Below are 26,629 nucleotides of genomic sequence, written 5' to 3'. Positions count from 1 at the left end.
AGAGTGTTTCATATCCTTTTGTCCTCTAACACACTGGGACACGAGTACACACTGCGCTGCTTTTGAAGCCCTTATGTGATAATCCCCTTGTAAGATGTAGTTCAAGTGTGCTGCTATGTACGCAAATATAGCCACTTTCAGACGCCTCCCCTCCAGGCTAATAACCATAGTCTGCTGCCCCTCACGCAGACCAGGTCTAAGCCAAACACCTGGATTTGCTTCCTATCTGTCAGCCTCTTCCTGTCTCTCTAGAGACAACTGATCATTCATGGCCGATTAGGATCTGATCGGTGTTACATCAGTGCTGCCACCACCAGAGGAACCATGCAGTTCAAGCCAGAAATAGTCAGTGGTGGTGGTAAACCAGTGGCCAGGGGGCAGGAGGGTAGAAATTTGAGTAGTGTGTGTGTTTGTGTGTGTGTGTGTGTGTGTGTGTGTGTGTGTGTGTGTGTGTGTGTGTGTGTGTCTGTGTGTGTCTGTGTGTGTCTGTGTGTGTGTGTGTGTGTGTGTGTGTGTGTGTGTGTGTGTGTGTGTGGGTGGGTGGGTGCCTTGTATTGTGAATGCTTGTAGATCTCTTTTGTGCCATGGGGAGGAGGGGGGGAGAAAGAAGGCCATTGCCTTAAACAAGAATGTGTTCATTTTTAAGAAAGGGGGAGGAACTGAACTGAACTTGTCTGCCTACTGAAACACTGCAAGAGGGGTTTTCATCATTTAAAACCACCAAGGAGGGAGAGGCAGTGAGAAAGTGAGGGAGGGAGAGAGAGAGGGAGAGAGTGGGAGAGAGGTGCATTTGAGAGAGACAGCCTCTTAGAGCTGTGAGGCAGAAGTGATGGATTCAGCCCACAGAAAAGTGACAGTCTTCTCCTAACGGGCCACAGGCAGCACTCAGACCTGACCTGGAGTCTGAACATCTATCAGGAAACTACCTCTAGTATCCAGATTAAGTTTACCAGCTCTCACCTGAAATTGTTCCAACTTCTTCAAGTGGAATTTGAAACAATCTACTTAACATTTCCTGAAAAGTTTCAGCCAAGGTAAGCCTCTGTTGGGCTAATGACAGTCTTTTAATAATAGGCTTTAAAACATCTCTACTTCTGCACTGCTGGAATGGACTAAGGTGACAGAAAGTGAGAAACTAGACGGGTAAGAGGAGGACACAGGGGTGCAGCTTTCACACTTGGGATGACTTTCTACCAGGAGAAACTTCAATCAGCTTTGCCAGGAGGACAAGGCAACTGAGGGAGCCTCATCAATACTCTACAGTTCTCACGTAAGCATTGTGTAACCTTTGATCTTTTTATACATCAATCTAATTTGTAGGTTTATTTGAAAGGTCCAGAGCTTGTTTACATTACATTAAAACATGACCTAATATCTCTGAAATGATAAACCATCCACATGTGTAACAAGTAATGTATCAGAGCAAATGATGACTGTTCTTGGTTTTGACATAAGTTTTTCCAAAGGATCAGAATCAGTCAGGAAAGAGATATTACAAACAGAATGTTCACGTGTTTTCATGAAGCTGATTGAAGTTAGACTCTGGCTCTGCCCTCTTAACTGCTACACCTTACATAATAGTGATTTAGTTTGATCTTGAACTCATCTGTTGTCATGCAGCATCTGGTGTCTGACTCACTGTTTGGTGCAAAAGGGTAATTCTTCTCTCTGATGACTAACTGGAAGACTGAGTGGGGTTAAATCAGCGCAGGGGGATGCTGGAGAGTGGGCTCTTTAGGCTGAGTGCTTCATTGCTACTGATAAAACCCCCTCAAGGGGGATCAAATATAAGCACATGGGTGCTGAGGAGCGTGTGTAGAGGATGATATTCTGTGAAGCAAGAGCTTTGTGAGATACATGCAAACATTGAGATTCTTTTTCCACCATCTTAGAGGTACCATTTACTCCCCTAAAAAGGATAATGTACACAGCCTGCAGCTTCAGGATGTTCCCCTGGGCTCAAGGGGACAGGGAAGCAGGCAGTTGAATCCAGTCTTTGTTTCTGTTGCCAGGGTAGTGTTTGGATAAGGGGGCTTTGAGGTAAAAAGCTGGACCTCATCGAAACAATTCCCGCAACCCCCTGCCGCTGTGTCTAACTCAGATCACAAGTGGAAGAACGCACCAGGCACCATGAGACTCGGAGTGAAACTTAAGTTTGAGCAAGAAGTCTCCTGCTTTTTAGAAAGAAGAAACAAATACACCACCAAACTGAGCAGGTAGTTGAGGTTAATCATGTTCAAAATGTCATGTTACACACTTACAGGGATTACATGCTTCAGGAAAGAATGAGGTCACCCTACAGGTAATGTAATAGTGCAGATTACCATGAGCAAATTGAATTTGACTCTGATCCAACACATATTGGGTGTCATGCCAGAGACTGCCAGTTCTCCACTGGGTCGGCCCTAATTTGAACATGCAGCACAAAGCTGTCCCGCAAAGTGACCGCTTCTTTTCAGCTACCGACAAATTAGGTGCAGTGTAGTCATGTTGTGATCTCCTGTTGTGGATGATGATGATGTGATTATGAGGCATTCACACAGAAAGTAGGACAATGAAAGTGAAATGGGTCAGTAGCTACAGCATGTCTTACAGGTACCGTAGGGATAAAGGGAGTCGTGGTCTTGCGTCTGGAGGGTCTAACTCTCTCCGTCTGCCACCGCTGCCGACTCTCCATGTGTGTATGGCAGCTCACTCTAATGAGGTGACGAAGAATGTGAGGAATGCCATGCTCATGCTGAAATGAGAGGGGCTGGGGTGAGACATCAGCCAGTCTTAGGCTGCCCACCTTCTAATTAATATGTGCTGAGCATGACCAAAAAGGCTGCAGAGCTGTGCTGGTCAGAGACACACTGACCTGCCCATACATTACACTTGATTTATCCTTAAGTACAATCCTGCAGGACGAGTTGTACCACCTGTAGACAGTTAAACCCAAACTTTTAGGTGTGAAGTAGACTTTGAGAAATTACCTAAGAGGAATTGCGGCAATCAAATTACAATGAGAATGTATTTTTTGCTGCACTGAAGCCGTTTGTCTTTAAAACCGGATACACAGACGTATATGACACTTCTCAACACCAGTTAATCATTACAGCCATTGACTAGTCAATAGCAGCTTGTTAAAGTGAACTGAAGTAAGCACAATAATGAGCTGTGGGGACTGTTAACAGCAAAGACAGCAGAGGAGGAGGCTTTCTGTTGTTCCCTCTGGCAGACTGCAGATGGGTTAATAACAGGCTGTCTCAGTTGGGGCAGATGGGACTCTCTCTCAGGTTCCTGGGAGACAGTCAAAGAAGAGTTGTTTTTTTAAAAACACACATTAACAGAGAAACACAGACAGGCACATACCGCATACGCTCATGAAAAAACCCTGACACATTTCATCACAAGCTGCAAGCATTTTCCCCTCAGCTTTGAAGTGTAGTGAAGCCTGCAGCAGGAGATTCCGGGCTAACGACGGCCAACATGGGACTCCTCAGCAGCAGGAGTAAATCTCACGGCACTGCGCAGAGAGACTGAGCTCATGTTCCAGGGGGAGAAACCGCAGGAGCCACTGGCCAAACACAGTCATCAGCGCATTACAGGGGACAAGCCTGAGGCTGCTCTATTATCTTAGTGTGGGCTTACTTGAAGCTGTAATTAGGTACTTTACAAGTTGACCTAAGAGATAATTTTATTGAAAACTGACAAAAGTTTCTTTGCTAGACTGAGAAATATTTTTGACATTACAATTACTTCATCAATCAGCATCTGCTGAGGTGACGTCAAACAACCAGGCTTTGTACTTGGGATTAGTACTCTGAAAGACTTCATACTGTGCTGACAGACAGTTTCATGGTAGATCTGAAACAGAAAGCTCTCTTCTTTGTTTTTTGGTCAGGCCGGTAATGAATCAGGCGAGTACTTGTTAGTTATTGTTACTGTTAAGTGGTCACATTTTTCTGTACTTCTTGTGTTTTTTATAGATATCAAAAAACCTGACAGGTTACACAATAGCACCATGTGAAAAATCCAGTAAAAAGATGTGTTTTCACCGTCTTTTCTAGACAGATAAAGCCAGAAGGGTCGAAGGTGCCAGGGGTCATGTTCTTGGAGAGCGCTGCATTTCTTTTCTCCATGTCTCAGACCTAATGTGCTGGCAGCACGCCCAGAATAATGAGACAAAAACATTTCTGCTGTCTTCCTAATTCTGTTCTGGCTAATACGTGGTACATTATCTTTTGCACCGAGATAAACTATAACAAATGCCTGAGGGAAGCACTGGAAAGATTGGCTATTCTAACGCACTTCTTCAAACCAAGCCAATATAGGCCTTTCTACAATGCTTTTTGATTAGACTGGCCCCTTCTGACTCTAGGGAGGTGTCACACAGGACCCCTCTGTAATCCAATATGCAGCAGCTTTCAATTAACGTGCCCCAGGAGTTCAGAGCCTTGATATCCTTACACAGGAGTTGCATTCTCTGCAGCGCTCAGTGGCATCTGCTAATAACACACTATCTAGAAACAGGGCCTCCACTTTTGTGGGTCAAACATTCAGGCATCTCATCCTCATTCACTTTAAGAGAAAATTACGCTAAATGCTTAAAATCACATTTTACATGTTCAAAGTTGATATACAAAGTCATTTCTAAAGCTGTCCTGTGTTTGATTGCCTCCTCTGATTTCCCTCGTTTGATAAGAGTTCTGTCCAGGACTGATGCAACATGCTCAGTGTTCAAAACAGGTCCTTGAAAAGCATCATCTGGTAGCGTGTCTCAAATTTTCCATAAGCAAAGATGTCCAGGCCTGTTGAGTTGAGCAGATAGGAGTGTTTCTGTGTCAAAGACCAACAGTGGCAGCTGCCCAAGAAAACCTGAGCCACCACTGCAAACTAAGCTAAACACACTCCACAAACAGCACGTAACTGACTAAATAGATCAGCACATCATTAGACAAAAGAAAATATTTGTCTTTGAGGCATCGTGGAGATTAGTAATTTTCAAACCACATGTTCTAAAAAGGTTTGATGTGGAAACCTGATTTAAACAAATCTTGATCAAGACCAGATTTGTTCAATAACACTTAAAAGCTAAAGGTAAAAGGTAAAACGGCAGTGTGTGCAATGGAGACGTCTGATGAACAGGGCATTCTGCATTCATACATTATCCATTACATATGGATATAATATGTTTCCTGTCATGCAAAGTCATAGCAGCCACCGGGGCTTCCAGCAGGAATAGTAGGAGATTTCCTTTCAGATCTAATCTTTTTGGGTAGCTCAGTTTTGTGGGTCTGTAATGATCTCCAGCCTTGCACCCTTAGATGTGAATGCTCTGGGCTTCTGTGCTGGCCTCCTGCTGGCATATTGCAGAAGATGCCAACAGTGTATCATGATGCGTAGCCTTCTTCTGTCTCAAAGAATCAGAGGAGGACTCCATTGATGCTCTGTCAAAATGAATATGTAGCTCAATTTTGAGGGTTCAGTTAAAACAGTGAGGAGAGACATATTGAATTAGGTATGCTTGTGTTGTCTTCATTCTTCAGGCTACAAAAGTGGGTCAGTTATGACAGCTTTTTCATTACAACACAGTCATGTTCTTCATTTTCTGTCCAGGTCTTGGCAGCCTTTGGTGAGTTGGACACTAACTCATGGATCCCCCTCCAATGGTGCTATTGGGGCTCCTTCTTGTTTATGGACTATCCTGTGGCGTTCGGCAGACTCAAGGGAGTACGTCGGATAGCAGACATGGCAAGGACAAGGTCCAAGAATTTGAAAGTAGTGAGGATGGTCCGGAGAGAGAGTTTCTCTATGCTGGAAGGAGCAAACGTGCTCCAGCTGACCAGCAGCAGGACAAGTGTTCGTACACTTTCATTGTGCCTCAGCAAAAAGTGAGTGGAGCCATCTGCGTCAACTCCAAGGAGCCGGAGGCAATGCTGGAGAATCGGGTCAACAAACAAGAGTTAGAGCTGTTGAATGTGGAGCTACAGAAACAGAAGAGGCAAATCGAGACCCTGCAGCAATTGGTAGAGGTGGACGGAGGGATTGTCAATGAGGTCAAGCTGCTGAGGAAGGAGAGCCGAAACATGAACTCCAGGGTCACTCAGCTGTACATGCAACTGCTCCATGAGATCATCAGGAAGAGAGACAATGCCTTAGAATTGGCTCAGATGGAGAACAAGATCCTGAACCAAACCTCTGAGATGCAGCAGCTCACCAGCCGATACAAAGATCTCGAGCACAAGTACCAGCACTTGGCAACTTTGGCCACAAACCAATCATCTCTTATTGCCCTCTTGGAGGAGCATTGCCAGAGTCGCCCTACCCCTCGTCACGTGCCAGTCCCCCAGCCAAGACCTCAGCCACCACCACCACCGTCACAACCTCTAAACAGGCCTTTCCCACCACCGGTCCTTCCACGAATCAGCAACCCGATCAGCAATGAGATCCAGAGTGACCAAAAATCTCAACCACCTCTTCCCACAATGCCCACTGGCACGCATAGCCCCTCCACCACAGACAAGCCCTCTGGTGAGTCTGGCATGATCCAATGTCTATTTTTATACTTAGTACCTTGAATTGTAGATCTATTTTTGTTTAACGCTTACCAAACAGACCAGTTATCATCACAGTCAGTACTAGTCAGAGACAAAGAGTGTGCCTGAGTATTGTGCACTTTCTCATCATTGATCACAAGAAGATAGTAGGCACCCATTCTTTCAGTGGTGGCAAATTTGAATACACCCCACACATTCCCAGGGCAAAGGGCTCTGAGTGAGAACAGTAATGCTGTTGTCTACAGCCTTTTGAGATGCATATTGGCTATTCCCATGATTCAACCCCCGCAAAATAGTTGGCAGATTAGCAGGCTAAATACATGTTCTTAAATAGATTGATGGACCCTTGTTGATGAATCTATTTAACACAACAGTTACTAGATGACAAAGCTTCAAAGTTAATGTGACAGATTTTTTGTATAATCAGTTGTAGGGAACAATTCTTTGCTGGTTCTTTTCATTAATAGCTTCAAAGTAGTGGAAAAAGACGAGCCATTCCCAACCTGACTACTGGGAGTTTCTTTCCACTGACATTTTGTGACACTGCTTGCCATTTTCACCAGGCTCTGTGTGAACGGTAGTCTTTGTATGCAATGTTTGAATGGAGGCAAGTAATTTCCTGCCCTCAGCCACGCAACTAACACCCTGAATTGTTACATAAACCCTTAACACGAACTGGGAGTTTCGCACGATGTAGGAAAGAGAACACAAGAGTAGAACACAACCTGAAAGAGGGATGGTGTCTATGAAAAAGCGGGAGGGGGAGAGTACAAACAGATAGAGATACTGGGAGTCAGTGATGTCATTTGTTCCACTTGCAGCAGGCAGGAATCAGTCATATGTTCCACCAAGCTGCAGACTTTATCAAGCAGAACAGACCAAGGCAGGGCAGGGCAGCTTTCTGGCTTGTATCTGCTCAACAGAGAAATTCCTGAGATTAAATGGATGGCAGAGACAGGACCATGAGACAGATATCACCCAGAGTAATTTCATAAAACAATCTTTGCCTGTTCACATTACACGAACACCTTTTTCTGTTTATGTCTGGCATAACATCACAGCAGGATCTCATGGCATGCCTTTTTTCTTATTTCACACATCTCCTCTTTCTTCATCTCAGGAACTGTTTATGCTTCCCTTACCTCACCTCTACCTTTTTGCGTGACCCTTCTATTCTCTTTTCTTTTTTCTTCATTGTATTTAAACACTTTGTAATCCGGGCCAGTTGGCAAACCACGCAAGTGTGAAATCTTGAGAACTTAAACACTTTCACAGCCAATTGAATCAGGGGAGCCAGTTGCCCCATTAGGGTTTTTCAGTATCCACTGGGTTTGGAATTTTAACAAAAGTCATCCTAGCTCCGAGGAAAATATGGTTTCACTGATTAGTAACAAGAAATCTAAGTAAACAAAGGTTGACCTTGCACAAAAGCTACACACTTTTGTTGCATGAATTCTATCAGAGCAGGATCGAGCAGAACTCATGATTCTTAATTTCAAACATTACTCTTGTTAGAGAAGCCGCTTGGTCCTTTTTTTCAGTAGTGCAAGAAATCTTCATGGCATGCTGCAGTGGCTGTTCTGTTACATCACACAATAACTGCAATACAAACAAGCTTAGCTAACTTCCTAGTAAGAAAGTGCAAGTAAAGACAAGGATTTACAAGTTTCCCAAAAACCCTCTCCTGGTGTAAAAACTGAATATGTAAACCTCCACTTAAAGCATATGTCCGTATAATATAAACTAAAGAAAATCTAAGTGAAAGTAAGTAAAATAATCCTGCACTTTTAAAGCGTCCCAGATGCTTGAACCTTTTCGCTACTGTTTCCTCATTCAGCAGTCAGAGTTCCCTTTACCCTGATGCCAGTGTTTCTCTTGGCTGCGCAATCGGCAGCCATTTCCCTAGTGAGAGAAGCCGCCAAAGTCAATTCTGCTGTAAAAATGAGAGCCTCTGTTGAAAAATGGGATTCCCTATGGCAAAGAATAAAAACTCTTTGTCATTGTGGCTTCTTCTGTATTCTTAACGTTAGAGAATAAGTTCTAAATGCCAGGATTTGATATGCTTGTTATAACTTGATGACATCTCTCTGTTCAGGTCCATTTAAGGATTGTCTGCAAGCTCTGGAGGATGGCCACACTACAAGTGGCATGTATCTGGTTAAGCCAGAAAATGCCAACCGCCTGATGCAGGTGTGGTGTGACCAGAGACATGACCCAGGTGGCTGGACTGTGATCCAAAGAAGGGTGGATGGATCTGTCAACTTTTTCAGAAACTGGGAGACATACAAGGTGCGACAACCTCACACCAAATCAAAGACCTCATAGCCTAGATGGAAGCTGGTGGCGTATGTAGGTTGTTTTAACCAGCCAGATGTGAAACAGTTATGAATAGGTAATTGTTCAGGTTTCAAAATTTCTGATGAAGCACCAGCCTCAGTCACTGCTAACTCTATATGACTCATTAGTTCCAGCAACATCAATTGGTCTTTGTGAATGACTTCACGCTGAAATAAAAATGTAAGAACTCGACTTACAAGTCACATTGGTTGGTTATGTCAGCAATCCACTGATACACTGGCAAAATAAATATATTTTACATTTATGTGGTACATTAAGGGTACCCCACAAAGAAAGAATTCAGGGGAACTGTTTTTTAATCATTTGAAAGGGAAGCCCCCTCACAAAGGGAGAAGCAGATCACTGGTAAACATTAGTTTCCAGCCCAGAGCAACAGTTGAGATCTTTCCAAGACTTTTATGGAAACCTTTAAACCACATTAAATTTGATATTGCATTTTTACACTTATCCAAAGATGTGTTTCCATGATTCAAAACACGTGCAGGGTAGGAGATACCACAAACCAACTTAGAGTGTAACTGGAACCAGAAAAAAGCATAAAGACAACAACCAGTCATTCAGATTTTATACTGTATGCGGTAAACCCTGCTGTTTCTTCAATAAGAAAGATTGGTGGAAATCTGGACACCCGATGCTGGCTATGAACTTAACTCCAAGGGTTCACTTACGTTAATGTTCCATGACAATAAACAACCCCATAGATGGACTCAACTCTCAATTACCTCCAGATCATGAGAAATGACCCCAAATCACCCCTCAGACTTTCAAAGTAACTGTTCAAAGCTGTTCAAAGAGCATTCAGCAAGCATTTCCAAATCTTACTAATGGTGTTTTCTTATCACTCCACTTCACAGCAAGGTTTTGGCAATATAGATGGTGAGTACTGGCTGGGGCTGGAGAACATCTACTGGCTGACTAACCAGGGAAACTACAAACTACTGGTCACACTGGAGGATTGGTCTGGCAGGAAGGTGTTCGCAGAGTATGCCAGCTTTAGAGTGGAGCCCGAAGCAGACTTCTACAAGCTCAGGGTGGGCCGTTATCATGGCAATGCTGGAGACTCACTCACTTGGCATAACGGCAAGCAGTTCACCACACTGGACAGAGATCATGATGCTTATACAGGTAACACTTTTTCTTTTTTGTAAGTCTTGAACTTGGATTAAAAACAATCATGTAATATCATGGTTCCAAAAAACAATACAGTCTAACAATTTAATTTGTTTTTTGTTCTTTTATTCTAGGCAACTGTGCACACTACCAGAAGGGAGGCTGGTGGTACAACTCTTGTGCCCATTCAAATTTAAATGGGGTATGGTACAGAGGAGGACATTATCGCAGTCGCTACCAAGATGGAGTGTACTGGGCTGAGTTCAGAGGAGGAGCCTATTCGCTAAAGAAAGTGGTCATGATGATCCGTCCAAACCCTAACACCTTCCACTAAGCATCCAAGAAACACATACTGTATCTCAATAAAGAAAAACATCACTGCTCTTTAATTCCAAGAAAGCACAATCTGTTTTTTAACAGGGTGGCCCCCCGGCCAAGCCAGATGATAAAGAGAAGGATAATGTTGAAAGGGCAAAGACATGACATCAAGCTGATAAACTGGTACCTCATCAGAGTGCAGATTGCTGTATTTTGTGCAACATAATTCAGTTGTCTGTACCCTTTCCCCTTTTATATATGGCTCAGTTAGGACATATGCTGACTGCTCAGGAGATGTTTTAAGCACACTATCTTTAGCTAAACAAGAACCATTAGCAGACAGTGCTCTCTTTTGAATCCATTTGACCAACTTTATTTGAGATGAAAAAATAAGATGGCAATAGTTAATTTACATAGCTTGGAGATTCCTACCCTTTATGCTTAGTTAGTATGTTTTTTTTTCTTTTGCTGTAAAAGCAAAATAAGATTGACACAGGAAACGATTCCAGTGACTTAATTTCATTCTGAAAACATTTTTTAAATGTTTAATTTATAGGTACAGTTACATTTATTAACTTGTAATACAGGGTTAATATTCCGGCCAGTTTTTTTAAATTTCAGTATCCTAAATATACTACACGAATATTGTCATGTTATTTTCTTGCAACATTCAAGAACTTTGTGGAGGCACCGTCTCTTCAAAGTGCTTCCTTTCCTTGAAAATAGTTGTATTGAAATCTTAAATTGCTTGAAGAGGTATCCATCAATTTGCTTGTATGAACCAAGCACTGTATTTACTGTATAAATTCAGCAGTTTGTTGATGTCAATAGATCCAACACATTGCGTTTGTACATAAGATATTTGTAATATAAGGTTTGAAAATGTGGTATTTCTCTTTTAAGTTGCAATAAAAATGTACAGCCTGTGTGTTTCTCTCTTTTGTCTCTTGGTTTAAGGCGTACTGATGATCATTCATAAAAAACGCCAGCAAAGTGGCCTTTATCTATGATTCAAAGTGACAGAAAGACCACTCTTATAACTATATTTGCCATGAACATGAATTATGTGGTTATGTCATTTAGAGTTACATCAGCTAAAATGTAAAGACTACACCCAGTGAGTCAGACCATTGTCAAAATAACACAGATAATCCTATAAGTCAGAGAAGCTTTGAGTCATAGGTCATCATTAGAGTAAACTACATGTAATTTCCTTGTTTACCATTCACTTTTTACATATATTTTATATGTTTCCTCCTGCACTCACATCTTTCTTTCAAGACAGAGGGATGACAATAAGCAAAGGGTTGAACCCTGGACAATAGTTTTTATAGCAGAGTCCCGTACAGCAAGCACAGTTCATCAACAAATCAACAGATCTCTCTTCACTTTGGCCTTGGTCTACAGCTTTACCTGTTCCACTGGAATCAGTTGTGGTTCAGAATATGATCACCATGTGAAATATGTTTGGTGGGGCTTAAATATTCACAACTAGAACCACATCAGTACGTTTTAAGTTTCTTTTAAGTCATGACCATGATAAGCTATAATTGCTAACGTCAGCCTCACATATGGGTAAAATAATTGTTATCTGTTGTGGTCATTTCTATCACTTGGGTAGTTCAGTTCTGATCCCTCACTTCCTAAAATCTCATTAATAGGGGGCATAAGGGACATTATTGATTTGTTTTAATCCCTTCTTTTCAATAGGCTTCAAATTTGTGACTTCTCAGTGACCTCTTAAAACGTGTTTGAGTTCAACCACTAAAATATGTACTGTTACCAAAGCACATAAAGGGCTAGTGTTGCCATATCACACTTTTTATATATAAACTGCCCTTGCATTAAGGCATGAAAATATTACCCTATGTCTTTTGATAGTTGCCTAGTCTTGATTGATATCAAAAAGGTCCTAAGGAACATTGGTAGACATTCTGGTAGAATTATAACATTTTCTTTTTCAACTTTGTCCAGACCAACCTAAAATTCTTTATTCCGATCTCTGCTCCCTGATGGCTTAGGTTGCTTAGGGACATTTTTTTGTATTGTTTTTTTGGCAACATGTTACTTCACACCCGCAGTAACATTTTCATGAACATCATGCAAGATGAGATGAGAGTAGCAGCTGTGGGGCATTTTGAGAGAGCTGCTGGATGTTTTTTGCACCCTCTGGCATGGTGGATCTTTCCAGCAATCCTTCAACCCTCAAGGTGTGATCTGACAAAGTGGAGTCAACTGAGTACAGCACACTTCTTCTTAACAGACACATGACTTTACAGAGTCTTCTTCAGAAAACCATCCGTCTTCATTGTATCAAATGACTTTTGTTTTTGCAACCATCAGCTGTTCCATGCTAAGTGTTTTCTTTTCCATAGCAGATTTTTACTTTTCCATGTGCTGTTGCATAAGAACCCTCAGACTCTCTGGATCGCCTTTTGACTGACTTGTGTAGAGTTATATGTCCTCTTCTTCTTCAGGTGGATTAATACTTCATTGACTCTTAATCCAAGAAACTGCTCTTCCTGGTCTGTCCCAACATGAGTTAACTGTTTAGAGGGTACACTTTGATTCTTATTATTGATTTTAATCGCTGTTGCTTCCATCTTTAAACCATTTGACAGATTTTCAGTCACATTGTACTGTCATTGTCTTGTCTTGCTGTAACAGAATAGTGTGTAACTTAAAACAATTCTTGGATTTTCTCCATTGCACTGATTTATGGGCCTCTCCCAGAACTGTCGATGTGTTTAAGGATTGTCAAAATCTCATAAAAGTGCCACGATGACAGTCTATATTGACGGTCTCTATTGCAGCATCATGTCCATTTATATTGCAACATTTGCTACAACAGGTCTTGTGATCTATTTTTCTGTATGTATTCTCTGTTAAGGGCATATCAAGACTTCTCCGTTGGAAAATAAAATAATTGGTTCTGCTTTAATAGCTGAAAAAAAAAAAGAAGTATAAATCAGCCTTTACAGTAGTGCAATGAGAAAAACTTAACATTTAACATTAAAGTTACAAGTTTTGCCTAATGAGTGGCATGGGTGACTTGACTGATAGGCATCCTTTTGTTAGTAAGGATGCTGACGGCCTGCCTCAACTCCACCTCTTGACCTCATGCTCGATCGACCAAAAGTTACGTTGAGTCCTTTCCAATGTGGCGACCGCCTTATATACAGAGGCTACATCTACTACAGTCTATGAGTTGGTCACATCAATAGCATCAATTTTAATGCTAATGTGGAAAGTTCCTGATCATTCCTGCTGTTTACTGTGATTGTTTCAGTGGATATGACAGAAATACAAACATTAACATAACTTATACAGTGGCCTGTGTATGTGTGTTTTATTGCCTATTTTGAAGCACAGTAGGAAGGAATTTGAATATGCAGACTCAAACCTGGTCTATTTAATTACAATGATTGAAATCTGCAGTGCAAACAGTAATGGGTCTGCGTTCAGGCACACATGGACTCTTAAAGGTAATGTGAGCAGACACTGATTGTTTGATTCATTTTACACTCATAACTCACCTATGATTAATTGAAGGACTTAATCCAACCTCTTTGTCCCCTGTGCCTCACTTGACACACAGACTGTGTGCTGCTTCATGAGCAAAATGCAGACTAACATGCCCTAATTCACTTTGCCCGATGTACTTTCGACTATGCATTTTAGATAGTTAAAGTAGGGCCCAATGTATGCAACAAGACAGCTTATAGGACACAAACTGAAGGTAATAGTTATGTTGACAATATTAAATATGTAATTTGGGTTAAAATCATTGTGTTTTGAAATGTCTTTAAGGATTCAGATCTATCTGTAAGAAGAAAACTGGTAAACACAGTTTTTGTAATGTCAAAGTTTAACATTTCCAAACTAAAACATTATATGAATTGTTAGTGTTTTAATGTCCAAGACTATCCTTATAGCTAATATCCTATCAAGTGCTATCCTTAACTTTTCTGACCAAGAATGGTGTATTTCTACCAAAAATGTGCTTTTTATTATGTTCATTCAACACATGTTGAAGTTTGCTGTGATAGTCCGATTTCAGCATTCTTTTAATTAAAATAAAAAGCGATGCAGAGTAACTGACACTGTGCAGTGGAAAACTGTATTCAATGTTTTCCTTAACATTCCTTCAGATTATTTTATGAGAACATGTTGTATCAAGCACTATCAAGATCAGTGTTTGCATACGGAATATACACGCCAGGAAATGACAAATGAAAAGTGACAGGCTAGTAAAACTAATGCATCCAGCAGTCCTCCCCACTGACAGCAGAAACCACCTTCACTTCACTATGTGTGAATGAGATTTCCAAAGACAGCTGCAAAATGAAGCAAAAATGACTTAGCGCTGCACTGAACCAAGCTCCATTAATGTCATATTTTGTGAGTAGCCCTGATTTCAGAGTTTAGAAAGCATTTAAGATCTACTTAGAGTGATTTCCACTTATCCAAACCGCTTATCAGAGAGGAAAACGTCAACCTTATATTGATATCCTCTCACTCTGAATAAAACCCAGCTCACAATGCTAGCATTCTTTACTGCCAAAGGAAAGATGGATGCTTAAGTGATGCCAAAATGCTTGTCTTATATTAAACAGACAAACACTGGCTGCTAAAACTGGCTCATAAATCAAAGCTAAAAAAGCTTTCTTCCTCATGACAAAGAGGCTTTGGACAGAACAAAGGAAGGCATTCATCAGTGCTACTGTTGCTGCTGTCAGCTGTGTTTTTGTTGAAGAAAGATGGGACAGTAAAATGCTGTTTTGCACAAAGTCCTTCTGTCTTCCCAGATTGGTAAACACTGTTATTTTAACATTTACATCCAAAACCAGTTTAAGTCTGCTTTTTTAATCAACCTAATCGTGGTTAAACAGAGGACCGTGTTTCACCGTCTCCATAAACAGAGAGGACAGACTCTTTGGATGCCGTGTACGTCTGAGGACTCACCACGATGGAAAACCTTCAGTAAGGGTGGCCTGTGCAGCCCCCAATCCTCAACCAACATGGAAAACCATGGGCTGACAGAGTGCTCACTCAGCATAAATAGGACCGCATTTCCTGAGCCTTCAAACCTGAACCCCCAAACTGGCCTGCATTGTTGTTACACATCTGTAAAGTCCATGTCCACGTACTTTAAGAACCGCTTTCTGCTGTCCTGTGCACCCACAAATAGTTTTCACTTCACCTTTTGAGTAAATGTAGTCCTGGTCCAGGACAACCACAGCTATACATTTTCACTAGGCCTGTAACCACTTAAATTGAATGCCTTTACTACGACATGGAGGCAAAGAGAAGAGATGTGAAACATGAAGTTTGAATAATTGTCAATGGGTTTTAATTAATAAGTTTTTTAATTTAATGTTATCATACTTATTCTGCAGACCGAAACAAATCTTCCAACTGAACAAAACTAAAACCAAACAAAAAGCTCTCTCTGATGAACTGGCCAGTTTTAAGTTATGTTAGAGAGGTTCCAAACAGCTCACAGAAATCACTGATGTCATAACTTTCCATCTTGCATGGTACCAATTAACACAGCTACCACACACTTATTTTTCTCAAGTTGCCATCCCACAGTTGCATGTGACACGCAACACAAGAAAATGAAAAGAGCTGTCACAAGTGCAACAATATGCAGTGGTCCCGTCAGACTATGATGCTCTACTGTGGTCTGACCATCTACTTTATGTTGACACTAGGTGCTATAAAACAGGAATGTAGTATTTCTGATGTCAAGTTTTTGACATAGTGGGTTTCAATAGCATGTGTTGGAAATTATGGCTCAACCTAACTTCAGGTCAACCTAGAAACAGGGAAAGGTGGAGCTGAAGCTGTCTTTTAGCCTTTTGGCAAACACCCCCACCTGTCCGTCAACTAAGCCGGCCCCCTTATTATGGAAATGTATGTAGAACTCTTAGCCTTTGTATCATCTAACAAATGAGTTATAAAGAAATGTCACCCCATACCCATAAAGTATGCACAAAAACATCCCATTTTTGATCTCATGTTTCATACAATCAATTCTTACCAGTGTCTTGATTTGGGAATCAGATGAATACAATAAAATGATCTTAACTGCTACACCAGTGAGGTTTGGAGACAAGACTTTGAGGTAGGGTTCAGCTTCAAAGTGATTATTCTGTGAAGCAGTCTGTATTTTTTTTTTTTTTCAAGGACAGTTACACATGAAGAAATATGCAGGTGTAACTGTCCTGACTGGATGTTTAAAATGTCCAAACAATGTCAATTTTGTGAGAATATAGTTATTCTGTAAAATTATCCATTATTCACTAATGTCCAGTGATTCCCGGTCAATGGGACAGCATTTGTACTGTTCAGGAGTTCCAGTTCTGTTGCTTTCTCTGTTTCATGCAGATCCTGTACACATGAAACTATTGTTCTCAGCAACAATAAAGCAAATGACTGGTCACAACATGTCAATCTGGGATGCCCCTTAGATCGGTCTTCCATGATGTTGACTTGCCTGCATTCAGTTGCTACCCATATAGCAAGCACTATTAACTTCTCCAATTAATTTTCATCTACAAAACAAATAACTGAGCCACAGGTGTCTGCAAGAAACTGCTGGGTTCTCTGATGGCAGGAGGGCCAGTGGTGCTTTTAGGAGGCCCAAAAGAACTTCATTCACCACCACATTTCCCTGGCACCAGATAGCCACACAAGATTGGGTCTCAAATAATCAGCAGGGTACTAGAGCAGCAGAAGGCCTTAACCCAGGCCCTGACTGAGGACAAGAAGGTGTGGCATGTAATTTTATCCTGGTTAGATACAGACGTCATTGAGTCTGTCAGCAAAGCACTGAGCCCACTTCTGGAATTCAAAGGTGGATGTTCAAAAGGAGATTACTTTAATGTCTCCTGTGTGAAGGCAGTACTTCACCTCTTCAAACCTGCCATAATGCTCATGCAACAAGAGGAGAAAGCACTCAACAAGAACTTCATAAAATAAATGTTTAACTACATTAATTAGAGATATAAAGATGACTTCACAAAACATGGCATTGTTTGGACTCTGTATTTTCTCTAAGGCTGCAGGGACCTCAGATATGATTGAATGCCAGAAGACAATTAGCCTCAGTGCTGAAGAAGGCTTAAAGCTGCTGACACATCACAAGCAAAGAAGCCAAGAAGTCCTTGGGAAGCTTCTTTAAACAGAGCTGAGCTGCTGTAAGGGGGTGACTCTTCACCGGCCCCTAGAGATGCAGTGGAAGCAGAGTTTAACTACCAGCTGACACCTTCTAAACACAGGAAGGAAGATCCATGTGCATGGTGGAACCAAGCAGCAACCTCCGGTCTTAAAATATGAAGCTAATGCGTAAAGTTTAAAAACTGCAGTTTATCCAGCATCTGCTTAAGGCTGGCTGCAGAAGCACTGCAATCTTCCTCTCTCAAGCCTGCACGAGTGGATAGACTGCTATTGTTAAAGAAAAACCTCAACATTCAAACAATATGAACAGATGTTTTAAAATACTTACAAACAAATTAAAATATATATTAAGTAATAAAGATTAGTTTTTTTTATAAATCTAAAGATGTATTTTTCTGTTAGGTCCTTTACAAAGAATAAATGCAGGTAGTGCAAAATTAGAGGTTTCATTTCATCTTTGTTTGTTTAGAAATGATGAGCAATCATTTCTTCAAGTTTGTTACTGTTTCCAAAAAATAATTTGGAAGATTTTGTTAGAGAAATGGTTTCTGTGTTGATAGTTGATACTTATTACAAGTTCATTTTGTTATCTATTGGAAAAAAACTGTAAACTAAGTTTACTTACAGTTTTGTTTTTTTGTTTTTTTCATTAAGAAAGCTGTTTTTAGGTTGCATTTTGGTGCTTTAATGTAATCATTTTTATTACTTCTATTCAATCCTTTCGTATTTTTTCTTCACAAAAAAAACCCGATTCCAATGTGAAGTAAAATGTTAAACCAAAACATTAACCACGCTTTTTTCATGTTTATTTTATGGTTACTCTGCAAATTCACAATTAAGCTGCCTTTGGATTTCTCTGCAGAAGCATTCTGTCATAAAATAATCTTTGTCAGTTCGTCTACAGTTATACTTTTTTTCATATGGAGCTATTAAAGTCATATCCCAATGTATTTTTTTCCAACAACGTGTAGCCCTGGTTTCTATCACACTATTCCTCTTCTACCACTGTGTGTTTTGTGGTTATTTTGAGACTATGTCTGCAAAGGTTACAGTTTGTGATTCAGTAGCTTTTGCATTGGTATGTGTACCAAGAGAAAATCTCATGTGCCCCCTCCCAAAAAATAACCCTCATACAATTGACATTAAACATCATAATAAGTAGACATGTACTAAACTACTATGACTAAAATCATGTAACTAATACCCTGGCAAGAAAAAGTACTTCAAGTAAAGTTCATTCTGGCCTTATCGTGTATTCACATCTTTGAATCAAATGTGACAGCACGTGCGCTCACCATGTACAGCACTATGAAAGAGCTGCATAGGAGAGGAGGGGAGGTTTCCAGTGTATCCTCCTCATATTTTCCAGTAGATGCAAGGCAAGGTCATGCTAAAATATTTCATGCAAGAACAGCTGTGAGACAGAAGTTAATTATATAATTATCAATTGAGTGGAATACTTAATATGTGAGCACAGATTTTAAATAGAATCCTTCCTCATACAGAATAAGCCGTAATTATAGTATAACAGACAAAGTGTCTACTGTGTAAATCAGATCCATCTTTCTGTTGTCTTCTCTTCCACTCCCTTCATCAATGTGACCCCTCCATCTTTCTGTCATAGCTTACCACAGACTAAAAACAAACTGAGGTACCTCAGATATACTGTCTATTCAGTCTGGATCACTCCTCTGTCTCTGTCAAATCTATGTAATGGAGAATTTTTTCTGAGGTGACACAGCCTATCAATGTTAATGTTGCACTGCAAGTCAGCAAACGCTCTGAATACTGGAAAACCAAATTGTAAGATCCCACACAATTTAGTGCAATAAAAGATAATGAATCTCTTTTTGAGTAATTTCTTCATACAACTCTATTTCAATGCTGTGAAATTATCACGATGCATACGGGAATTGTTAAAAAGTGCTTAAAAATAATGGCATCACAATAAAGCAGAAATGCTTTGGGGAAATACGTCAATTCATTGTTTTTACCAGAGTTGAACCACTGCATTGTTTTATTTTCCAAAAGCTCAGCTCTTGAGCTGATTTCCAACTGCAGACATGTGCGGACTTTTTTTAAACTATACAGCCTCAATCCAAGACCATTTTTTATGTCTTGTCAAAACGTCCATGAGTCCTCTACAGGGAGCTTAAAGGAAATCTCTTGTGGAAACTGAATTTTCAAGGTATTGCTGTGGCCAGTGTAGTAGTATTTCATTGATTCAACATTGTTCAGTGGCGTTTCTTTACGTTGAGACCAAAAACTGAAATCTTCTATAGTAGATATAAAACGTTTTTTAATTACCAGCTACACTTGTTTTTCAATTTGGTACTTTTTTGTGCAGCCTGTGTATCAACTCAGTTCAACTTAAGCTCCCTATATCAATAATTGCCAAAAGACAAAAGGAAACAAAGACACACACGAGCCCCATTATTATTATCTAGTATAACTTTGAAAATTCAGTTTTAAATTCTCCAGATGTTGAATAAAACTCATTTTTTGGCTGAAACATGAAAAATAACACCAGAGTGCCAAAATGTCCAATACTAGGCTTCACAAAACTGATGTATTACCCTGCAGTTTAATATTACTGCTTTATCTAGAATGCATTTCAGAGGACAAACAAAAGACTATGTCATGGAAATCAAGCAAACAAGGGAGGATCATCAGTCTAGACATTCACCTTACAGGTCTGTCTTAAACTGAAAAACTTTGAATATCAACATTAACTGTAATCTATCACATTAAAGTTATGTCTTTTTTTTAAATAAAGCCAACTCTTGACAAAACAATATGTCACTTCTGCTTATTAATTGCTCATTAACTAATTATAATAAATATCTATAAAAAACAGCTTTGGTCTATTGGCAGTGCACCAAAAGCCTCTGAACCGTTACTGGCCTGTGAGTCAAAACTATTGGAGCATGTATCACCTCCAGTGCAATGGACTGACTCTGTTTTAATAAAGGAAAATATGACCAACATAAAAGGCTTTTTCTGGAAAACAAGGGGTTTCTCAGAATCTCACAGATGTTCCTCTTTACCAGGATTTTATGTTATTAGGTCATCGAAAATACAGCAAGACAATCTCATCCAAACGCAAGCTTTTTCCTCATCTCAGTAAGTGCACGTGATTATCTTTCTTACAGTGCTGGCGATGTATGAAAATACACACTTAATGTATCACTATGTCTATGCTGAAGGTTAAAATTGGTTGAACTCTCTAGGAGTGATGCATAGAGATATGATGTATACCTTAAATCATCCATGTATTACTGCACAGTGTTCTAGTGAGGAGTCAAATTACCCCAGTTAATTACATACTTATGTTATTCTGTCTTGTACAAACTTCCCACAAAATACATGTATGGTTAAAAGCTGCTATACAATTTAAATTCAATCCAGCTAAATGCATTAATTTCTTGCATTGATGGTTTAAAAACACAAAAAGGTCCCAAGGTCACCAGATATTCTATAAATCTGTAATGGTAGCTTCTTGGTTCATTTTGTCGGGTAAAATCAAAAAGGTAAAAATGTGAGAAAAAGTAAAGTAAGAAGGTGAAAGAAGCATTCTCAAAACTACTACAAACCATGATCTGTAAATACAGTTACCACCAACAGGTTGTCACAAACTGTTTGAGCTGCAAGTACAGAAAGGTCAACAAAACTAACACAAAAACAAATATCCTTCATGTCTATCTTAGTTTTTTATCAGTTCATGTCAATTCTGATGTATGTGAGGATTACCAGTCTTCCCAACTCTGACTTTGCTCGTCTACCTATGCATGCTGGCAGGACCAAAACTGCTACCCAGGCTAGCTTACAAGTTGCTGTATTAGCAGATATTTTTCAGTACCTCTCTTTTGTTTCTTAAAAAAAGATGTGCAACGCCAATATTCAGTTGTTTAGAAGTAACGTGAAATTCAGTATATAAGGGCCATTGTAATCCATTTTTGTAATCTAAGAAAGGAGCTAGGTCCTATACACTGATGTAACCAATATATCAGAATAAATCACAGAGAGGTATTTTATTGTGTTGTGTTGTGTTAGTTGTGCTTAACTTAGAAGATTGCGCTCAAAGAATCAAGCAACTGCTTTCCTGTGCTAAGTATAATGCACACATAGGAAGCCGGGCCACGTTTTAATGCTTCTATCTTAATAGTAAAACAAGTTGCAGGTCTCAGCAAATCAGTCACAGGCAGTGGTTCCGTCCATACCTTACCTTACAACTATCAACGCTGCTTGGCTGAACTCAACTACCTTGGAGTTTTAGAAAGCAACTGAATAGAAACTGCACATTTCTGAAGGAAGAGGAGGCCTTCATGTAGTAACAGAGTTTAAACCTTTTTTTCCCTTGGAGTCTGTGTTTTATAAACTAGTGGAACTTAAATTCCAGATTTTACAGTAAATGTTACCTACCTGCTAGTTGCTTTTTGGCCTCATTGTCATTGCTTTGTATTCACTCTGATGTCATGGCCTTGATAGCATGTGGAGCACACATGTGCACTTCAGTCTTCCAAAATGAGAAGGTCCAAATTTAGCTATTGAGAGACAAACAATATCATACCTGTTAGCTGTTTTTTTTAGGCTTCACTTTCATTATGTCACAGCATTAATAGCACAGAGAACACACCTGTGCTCACATGCAGGGACACTGTGGTGCTGTCTGGATAAGGCCAAGTACAGCTTGGCTGTAGATGTCATTCCCTGCAGGAAAAACAATCCTGGTAAACCACAGGACTGTGTTTTCATTTTGTGTGGGTGGAATCCTCTCACCTGTTTTTGTAGACTTCCACGCCACTTTCTCTCAAATCCTTCGTAGCGAGGCAACAGTATCCCATTCAGAGGGCTGTTTAGATCTGTGTCACAGGCAACAAGGTCAATTACCCTCCAATCCCGTATGGTCATTGAGGTAGAATGTCAATCAGATGGAAACTTTTCCAATTCTGAATCTGAGAAGGTTCTGAAATCACATTTCAAAACCAGTTATGTTGCAGTACATGGTCTGTAAATCATTAACAGAATACTCAGAGATAAACTCCAGTAATACAGCTTATGTACTTATGTACTACTACTGGGGACAATTTTAATAAGGGACTCTTGCATATTTCTAGATATTTAAAAAGCATTTCAGCCTTGCATTTGGACCTGGAGCTAAGTCAAGGCTTCTACTTCTACATTAGTGTGCCATAGTGAAATTTACTTACCTTAATTATTTCATTAATTAATTATATCTCGAGGTTTTATCATAGAAATATCACAGGTGCTGTAAATAACATTAACTGGCTCTGTATTTTAATTGTATATAGGAATGTGTTCCTGAAGACCCTAACACAGCTAAATCAACTTACATCTGTGCCAAGTCCACTTTTTACAGGTAAAGATATACATGAAAAAGCCTGTTTTGGTGAACTAAAAACAAATGTAGGGCTCTTTAAGATATCATGAACACCTGTGTGTACAAGGTTATTTTTTTTATATTTGAATGATGTTCAATAAACATCTTTGCAATGGGACGGCTACTTAGAAAGTGTTAAAAAACAATTTGAACTTTCAAGTAGTACGGTGCAAATGACAAAAATGTAATATCTTTACACTATAATGGTGAAACAAAATTTACATTTTAAATTAATAAAGTGCAGCTGGGCATACTTATTCGACATAAGTGTACCAGTTATTATTTGTCACTAACCCCTGTAGCACTCGCTTGATTTTAGCTAGCAATAACAAACAGCCACACACAGCTAGCTAATATACATCAGCTACATTAGCTTTAAAACAACCAGGGTTCCCACTCTTTTCCAGAGATCATTTCCAGGACATTTTCATTGATGATCAAGCTGGTATGATAGTCTAAATTTAGTTCCTAATTTAGTTCCTAAATAGTCTAATATGTTCCTCTCAGTGGAAGTCTACATTGAAAGACATGTAGTCTATGGCTATCAATGAAATCAGCTCTTACATACTTACAAATGATGGCAAATTGATAATAGAATAATGCAACCACAGATGTACAGCACTTCACTTTATTAGTGCAACCAAGTAACATTGATGGGCAACATCTCAGCTTTCTCTTTTCTCAAAAAATATAAAATGAGCTAAGAAAAAAACAAAAGAGCTAGCAAAGGAATCAGGAAGCTGCCTTACTGAAATAATTAAATAATAATAATGATCAGAGGATCAGTGCTTTAATGACCTAAATAGATCTGAATGACAAAAATGGCCACAAATGTTTCTCAACTCAACTCAAACTCAAAATATACCTGCTTAATCCTGATATTCATCCTGCTAAGTGGTCGATATAAAACAAAGCAAATGTCACGTTTTTTTATTTGAGTTACCGTAAACTCTGAAAAAAACGCACCAGTGTAAAGACGCACTCTGTATTTGAAGATCTCTCAGAGGTTTAAAAAAATGTAAACTGTCTTCCTGCATGGTGATGTCTATTATGATCAGCGACATCTACAACGTGGAGTTTCTGTGCAGCTGTGCAGCTCTTTTTGTTCTGTTTGTTTTCACTATCGGGATTTGGACTCCTACTAGCTAGAGCAGGGGTTCTCAAAGTTTTTGGAGCCAGGGACCCCTTACAGGTGAGAAAATTGTCCAAGGCCCCCTCATAACTGTAACACAGATTAAGCACATTAGTGATGTGTCATGATTAAAAGCTGCGGCTCTGAGAGCCGATGCTTTATAGTGAATCAGAAGAGCCGCCTCGCATTGAGAGAGAGCCGGCTTCCAGTTTTTTCCTTTCGCTGCTTAGCTCTCTCAGTGCTCAGCCCCAGCTCTGCTCACAGCAGAACTTTGTTTTGATTGGTCAGCATGGTGACCATGCGGCCAATCATATGTGAGGATATAGGATACAGGTGATGGAGGGGAGGCTGTGTATCCTGGCTACATCTGTTCTTTCAGAGAGAGTCTTCTCGAAGACCGGGCAAATACTCACTGAGAGGAGAAATCAGATCAGCCCATCCAAGATGAGGTATCTGATTTTTCTCAATACCAACCTGAGGACATTAATAATGTTTGTTTGAGTTTGGTTCTGGTTCTGTTTGCTTGAGTTTGGTTCTGGTTCTGTTTGCTTGAGTTTGGTTCTGGTTCTGTTTGCTTGAGTTGGTTCTGGTTCTGTTTGATTGAGTTTGGTTCTGGTTCTGTTTGTTTGAGTTTGGTTTTGGTTTGGTTTGCGTGAGTTGGTTCTGGTTCTGGTTCTGATTGCTTGAGTTCGGTTCTGGTTCGGTTCTGGTTCGGTTCTGGTTCTGTTCTGGTTCGGTTCTGTTCTGGTTCGGTTCTGGTTCCGTTCTGGTACAGTTCTGGTTCGGGTCTGGTTCGGGTCTGGTTCGGTTCTGGTTCGGTTCTGGTCAGGTTCTGGTATGGTTCTGGTATGGTTCAGGTTCGGTTCTGGTTCGGTTCGGGTCTGGTTCAGTTTTAGTTCGGTTCTGGTTCGGTTCTGGTTCGGTTCTGGTTCGGTTCGGTTCTGGTTCGGTTCTGGTTCCGTTCTGGTACAGTTCTGGTTCGGTTCTGGTTCGGGTCTGGTTCGGTTCTGGTTCGGTTCTGGTCAGGTTCTGGTATGGTTCTGGTATGGTTCAGGTTCGGTTCTGGTTCGGTTCGGGTCTGGTTCAGTTTTAGTTCGGTTCTGGTACGGTTCTGGTTCGGTTCTGGTTCATTTCTGGTAGGGTTAGTTACCCTACAGCTCTGGCTGATTCTGGTTCGGTTTGCATAAGTTTGGTTCCGGTTCTGTTTGCCTGAGTTTGGTTCTGGTTCTGTTTGCTTAAATTTAGTTCTGGTTCTAACCCTAACCCTAATCCTAACCCTAACCCTAATCCTAATCCTAATCCTAATCATGACCCTAACCCTAACCCTAATCCTAACCCTAACCCTAATCACAACCCTAACCCTGATCCTAACCCTAATCCTAACCCTGATCCTAACCCTAACCCTAACCCTAACCCTGATCCTAACCCTAATCCTAACCCTAACCCTAATCACAACCCTAACCCTAACCCTAATCATAACCCTAATCCTAACCCTAATCACAACCCTAACCCTGATCCTAACCCTAACCCTAATCACAACCCTAACCCTAACCCTAACCCTAATCATAACCCTAATCACAACCCTAACCCTGATCCTAACCCTAACCCTAACCCTAATCATAACCCTAACCCTAACCCCAACCCTAACCCTAACACTAATCCTAACCCTAACCCTAATCATAACCCTAATCCTAACCCTAATCACAACCCTAACCCTAACCCCAACCCTAACCCTAACCCTAATCACAACCCTAACCCTAATCACAACCCTAACCCTAACCCCAACCCTAACGCTAGCCCTAACCCTAATCACAACCCTAACCCTAACCCCAACCCTAACCCTAGCCCTAACCCTAATCACAACCCTAACCCTAACCCTAACCCTAATCATAACCCTAATCACAACCCTAACCCTGATCCTAACCCTAACCCTAATCCTAATCATGACCCTAACCCTAACCCTAATCCTAACCCTAACCCTAATCACAACCCTAACCCTGATCCTAACCCTAATCCTAACCCTAACCCTAACCCTAATCACAACCCTAACCCTAATCATAACCCTAATCCTAACCCTAACCCTAATCACAACCCTAACCCTGATCCTAACCCTAACCCTAATCACAACCCTAACCCTAACCCTAATCATAACCCTAATCACAACCCTAACCCTGATCCTAACCCTAACCCTAACCCTAATCATAACCCTAACCCTAACCCCAACCCTAACCCTAACACTAATCCTAACCCTAACCCTAATCATAACCCTAATCCTAACCCTAATCACAACCCTAACCCTAACCCCAACCCTAACCCTAACCCTAATCACAACCCTAACCCTAACCCCAACCCTAACGCTAGCCCTAACCCTAATCACAACCCTAACCCTAACCCCAACCCTAACCCTAGCCCTAACCCTAATCACAACCCTAACCCTAACTCTAATCCTAGCCCTAACCCTAATCATAACCCTGATCCTAACCCTAACCCTAGTCACAACCCTAACCCTAACCCTAATCCTAACCCTAATCATCACCCTAACCCTAATCACAACCCTAACCCTAATCACAACCCTAACCCTAACCC

The 26,629-nt window shown here is 40.5% G+C and overlaps 1 protein-coding gene and 1 long non-coding RNA gene across 2 annotated transcripts; one reads left to right on the top strand and one right to left on the bottom strand.

The window, feature by feature from the left end:
- The first annotated feature begins 820 nt into the window (after nucleotides 1-820).
- angptl2b (angiopoietin-like 2b) lies at nucleotides 821-10,396 on the top strand. The gene is made up of 5 exons (XM_034692728.1): nucleotides 821-1,270; nucleotides 5,599-6,513; nucleotides 8,635-8,828; nucleotides 9,752-10,022; nucleotides 10,142-10,396. The coding sequence occupies exons 2-5, from the start codon at nucleotides 5,634-5,636 to the stop codon at nucleotides 10,339-10,341; spliced, it is 1,545 nt and encodes a 514-aa protein (XP_034548619.1). The 5' UTR covers nucleotides 821-1,270; nucleotides 5,599-5,633; the 3' UTR covers nucleotides 10,342-10,396.
- An 11,542-nt stretch (nucleotides 10,397-21,938) lies between these two features.
- On the bottom strand, nucleotides 21,939-22,462 carry LOC117819403. Its single transcript, XR_004632548.1, has 3 exons — nucleotides 22,290-22,462; nucleotides 22,147-22,220; nucleotides 21,939-22,054 (listed from the first exon to the last, which is right to left on the bottom strand). It is a non-coding gene; the product is annotated as an uncharacterized LOC117819403 (long non-coding RNA).
- Between the last annotated feature and the right edge of the window lie 4,167 nt (nucleotides 22,463-26,629).

Source organism: Notolabrus celidotus, chromosome 9 (genome assembly GCF_009762535.1).
Source record: "Notolabrus celidotus isolate fNotCel1 chromosome 9, fNotCel1.pri, whole genome shotgun sequence".
NCBI lineage: Eukaryota > Metazoa > Chordata > Actinopteri > Labriformes > Labridae > Notolabrus > Notolabrus celidotus.
The sequence above is the reverse complement of the archived record's forward strand: the minus strand, read 5'-3'. Positions and strand labels throughout refer to the sequence as shown.

What these genes read in the sequence shown, in the direction of transcription:
- angptl2b (XM_034692728.1), top strand. Translation starts at nt 5,634, where the DNA reads ATGGATCCCCCTCCAATGGTGCTATTGGGGCTCCTTCTTGTTTATGGA. An exon ending in CACCACAGACAAGCCCTCTG is followed by an intron (nt 6,514 to 8,634) that starts GTGAGTCTGGCA and finishes CTCTCTGTTCAG; the next exon opens with GTCCATTTAAGGATTGTCTG. An exon ending in GAAACTGGGAGACATACAAG is followed by an intron (nt 8,829 to 9,751) that starts GTGCGACAACCT and finishes TCCACTTCACAG; the next exon opens with CAAGGTTTTGGCAATATAGA.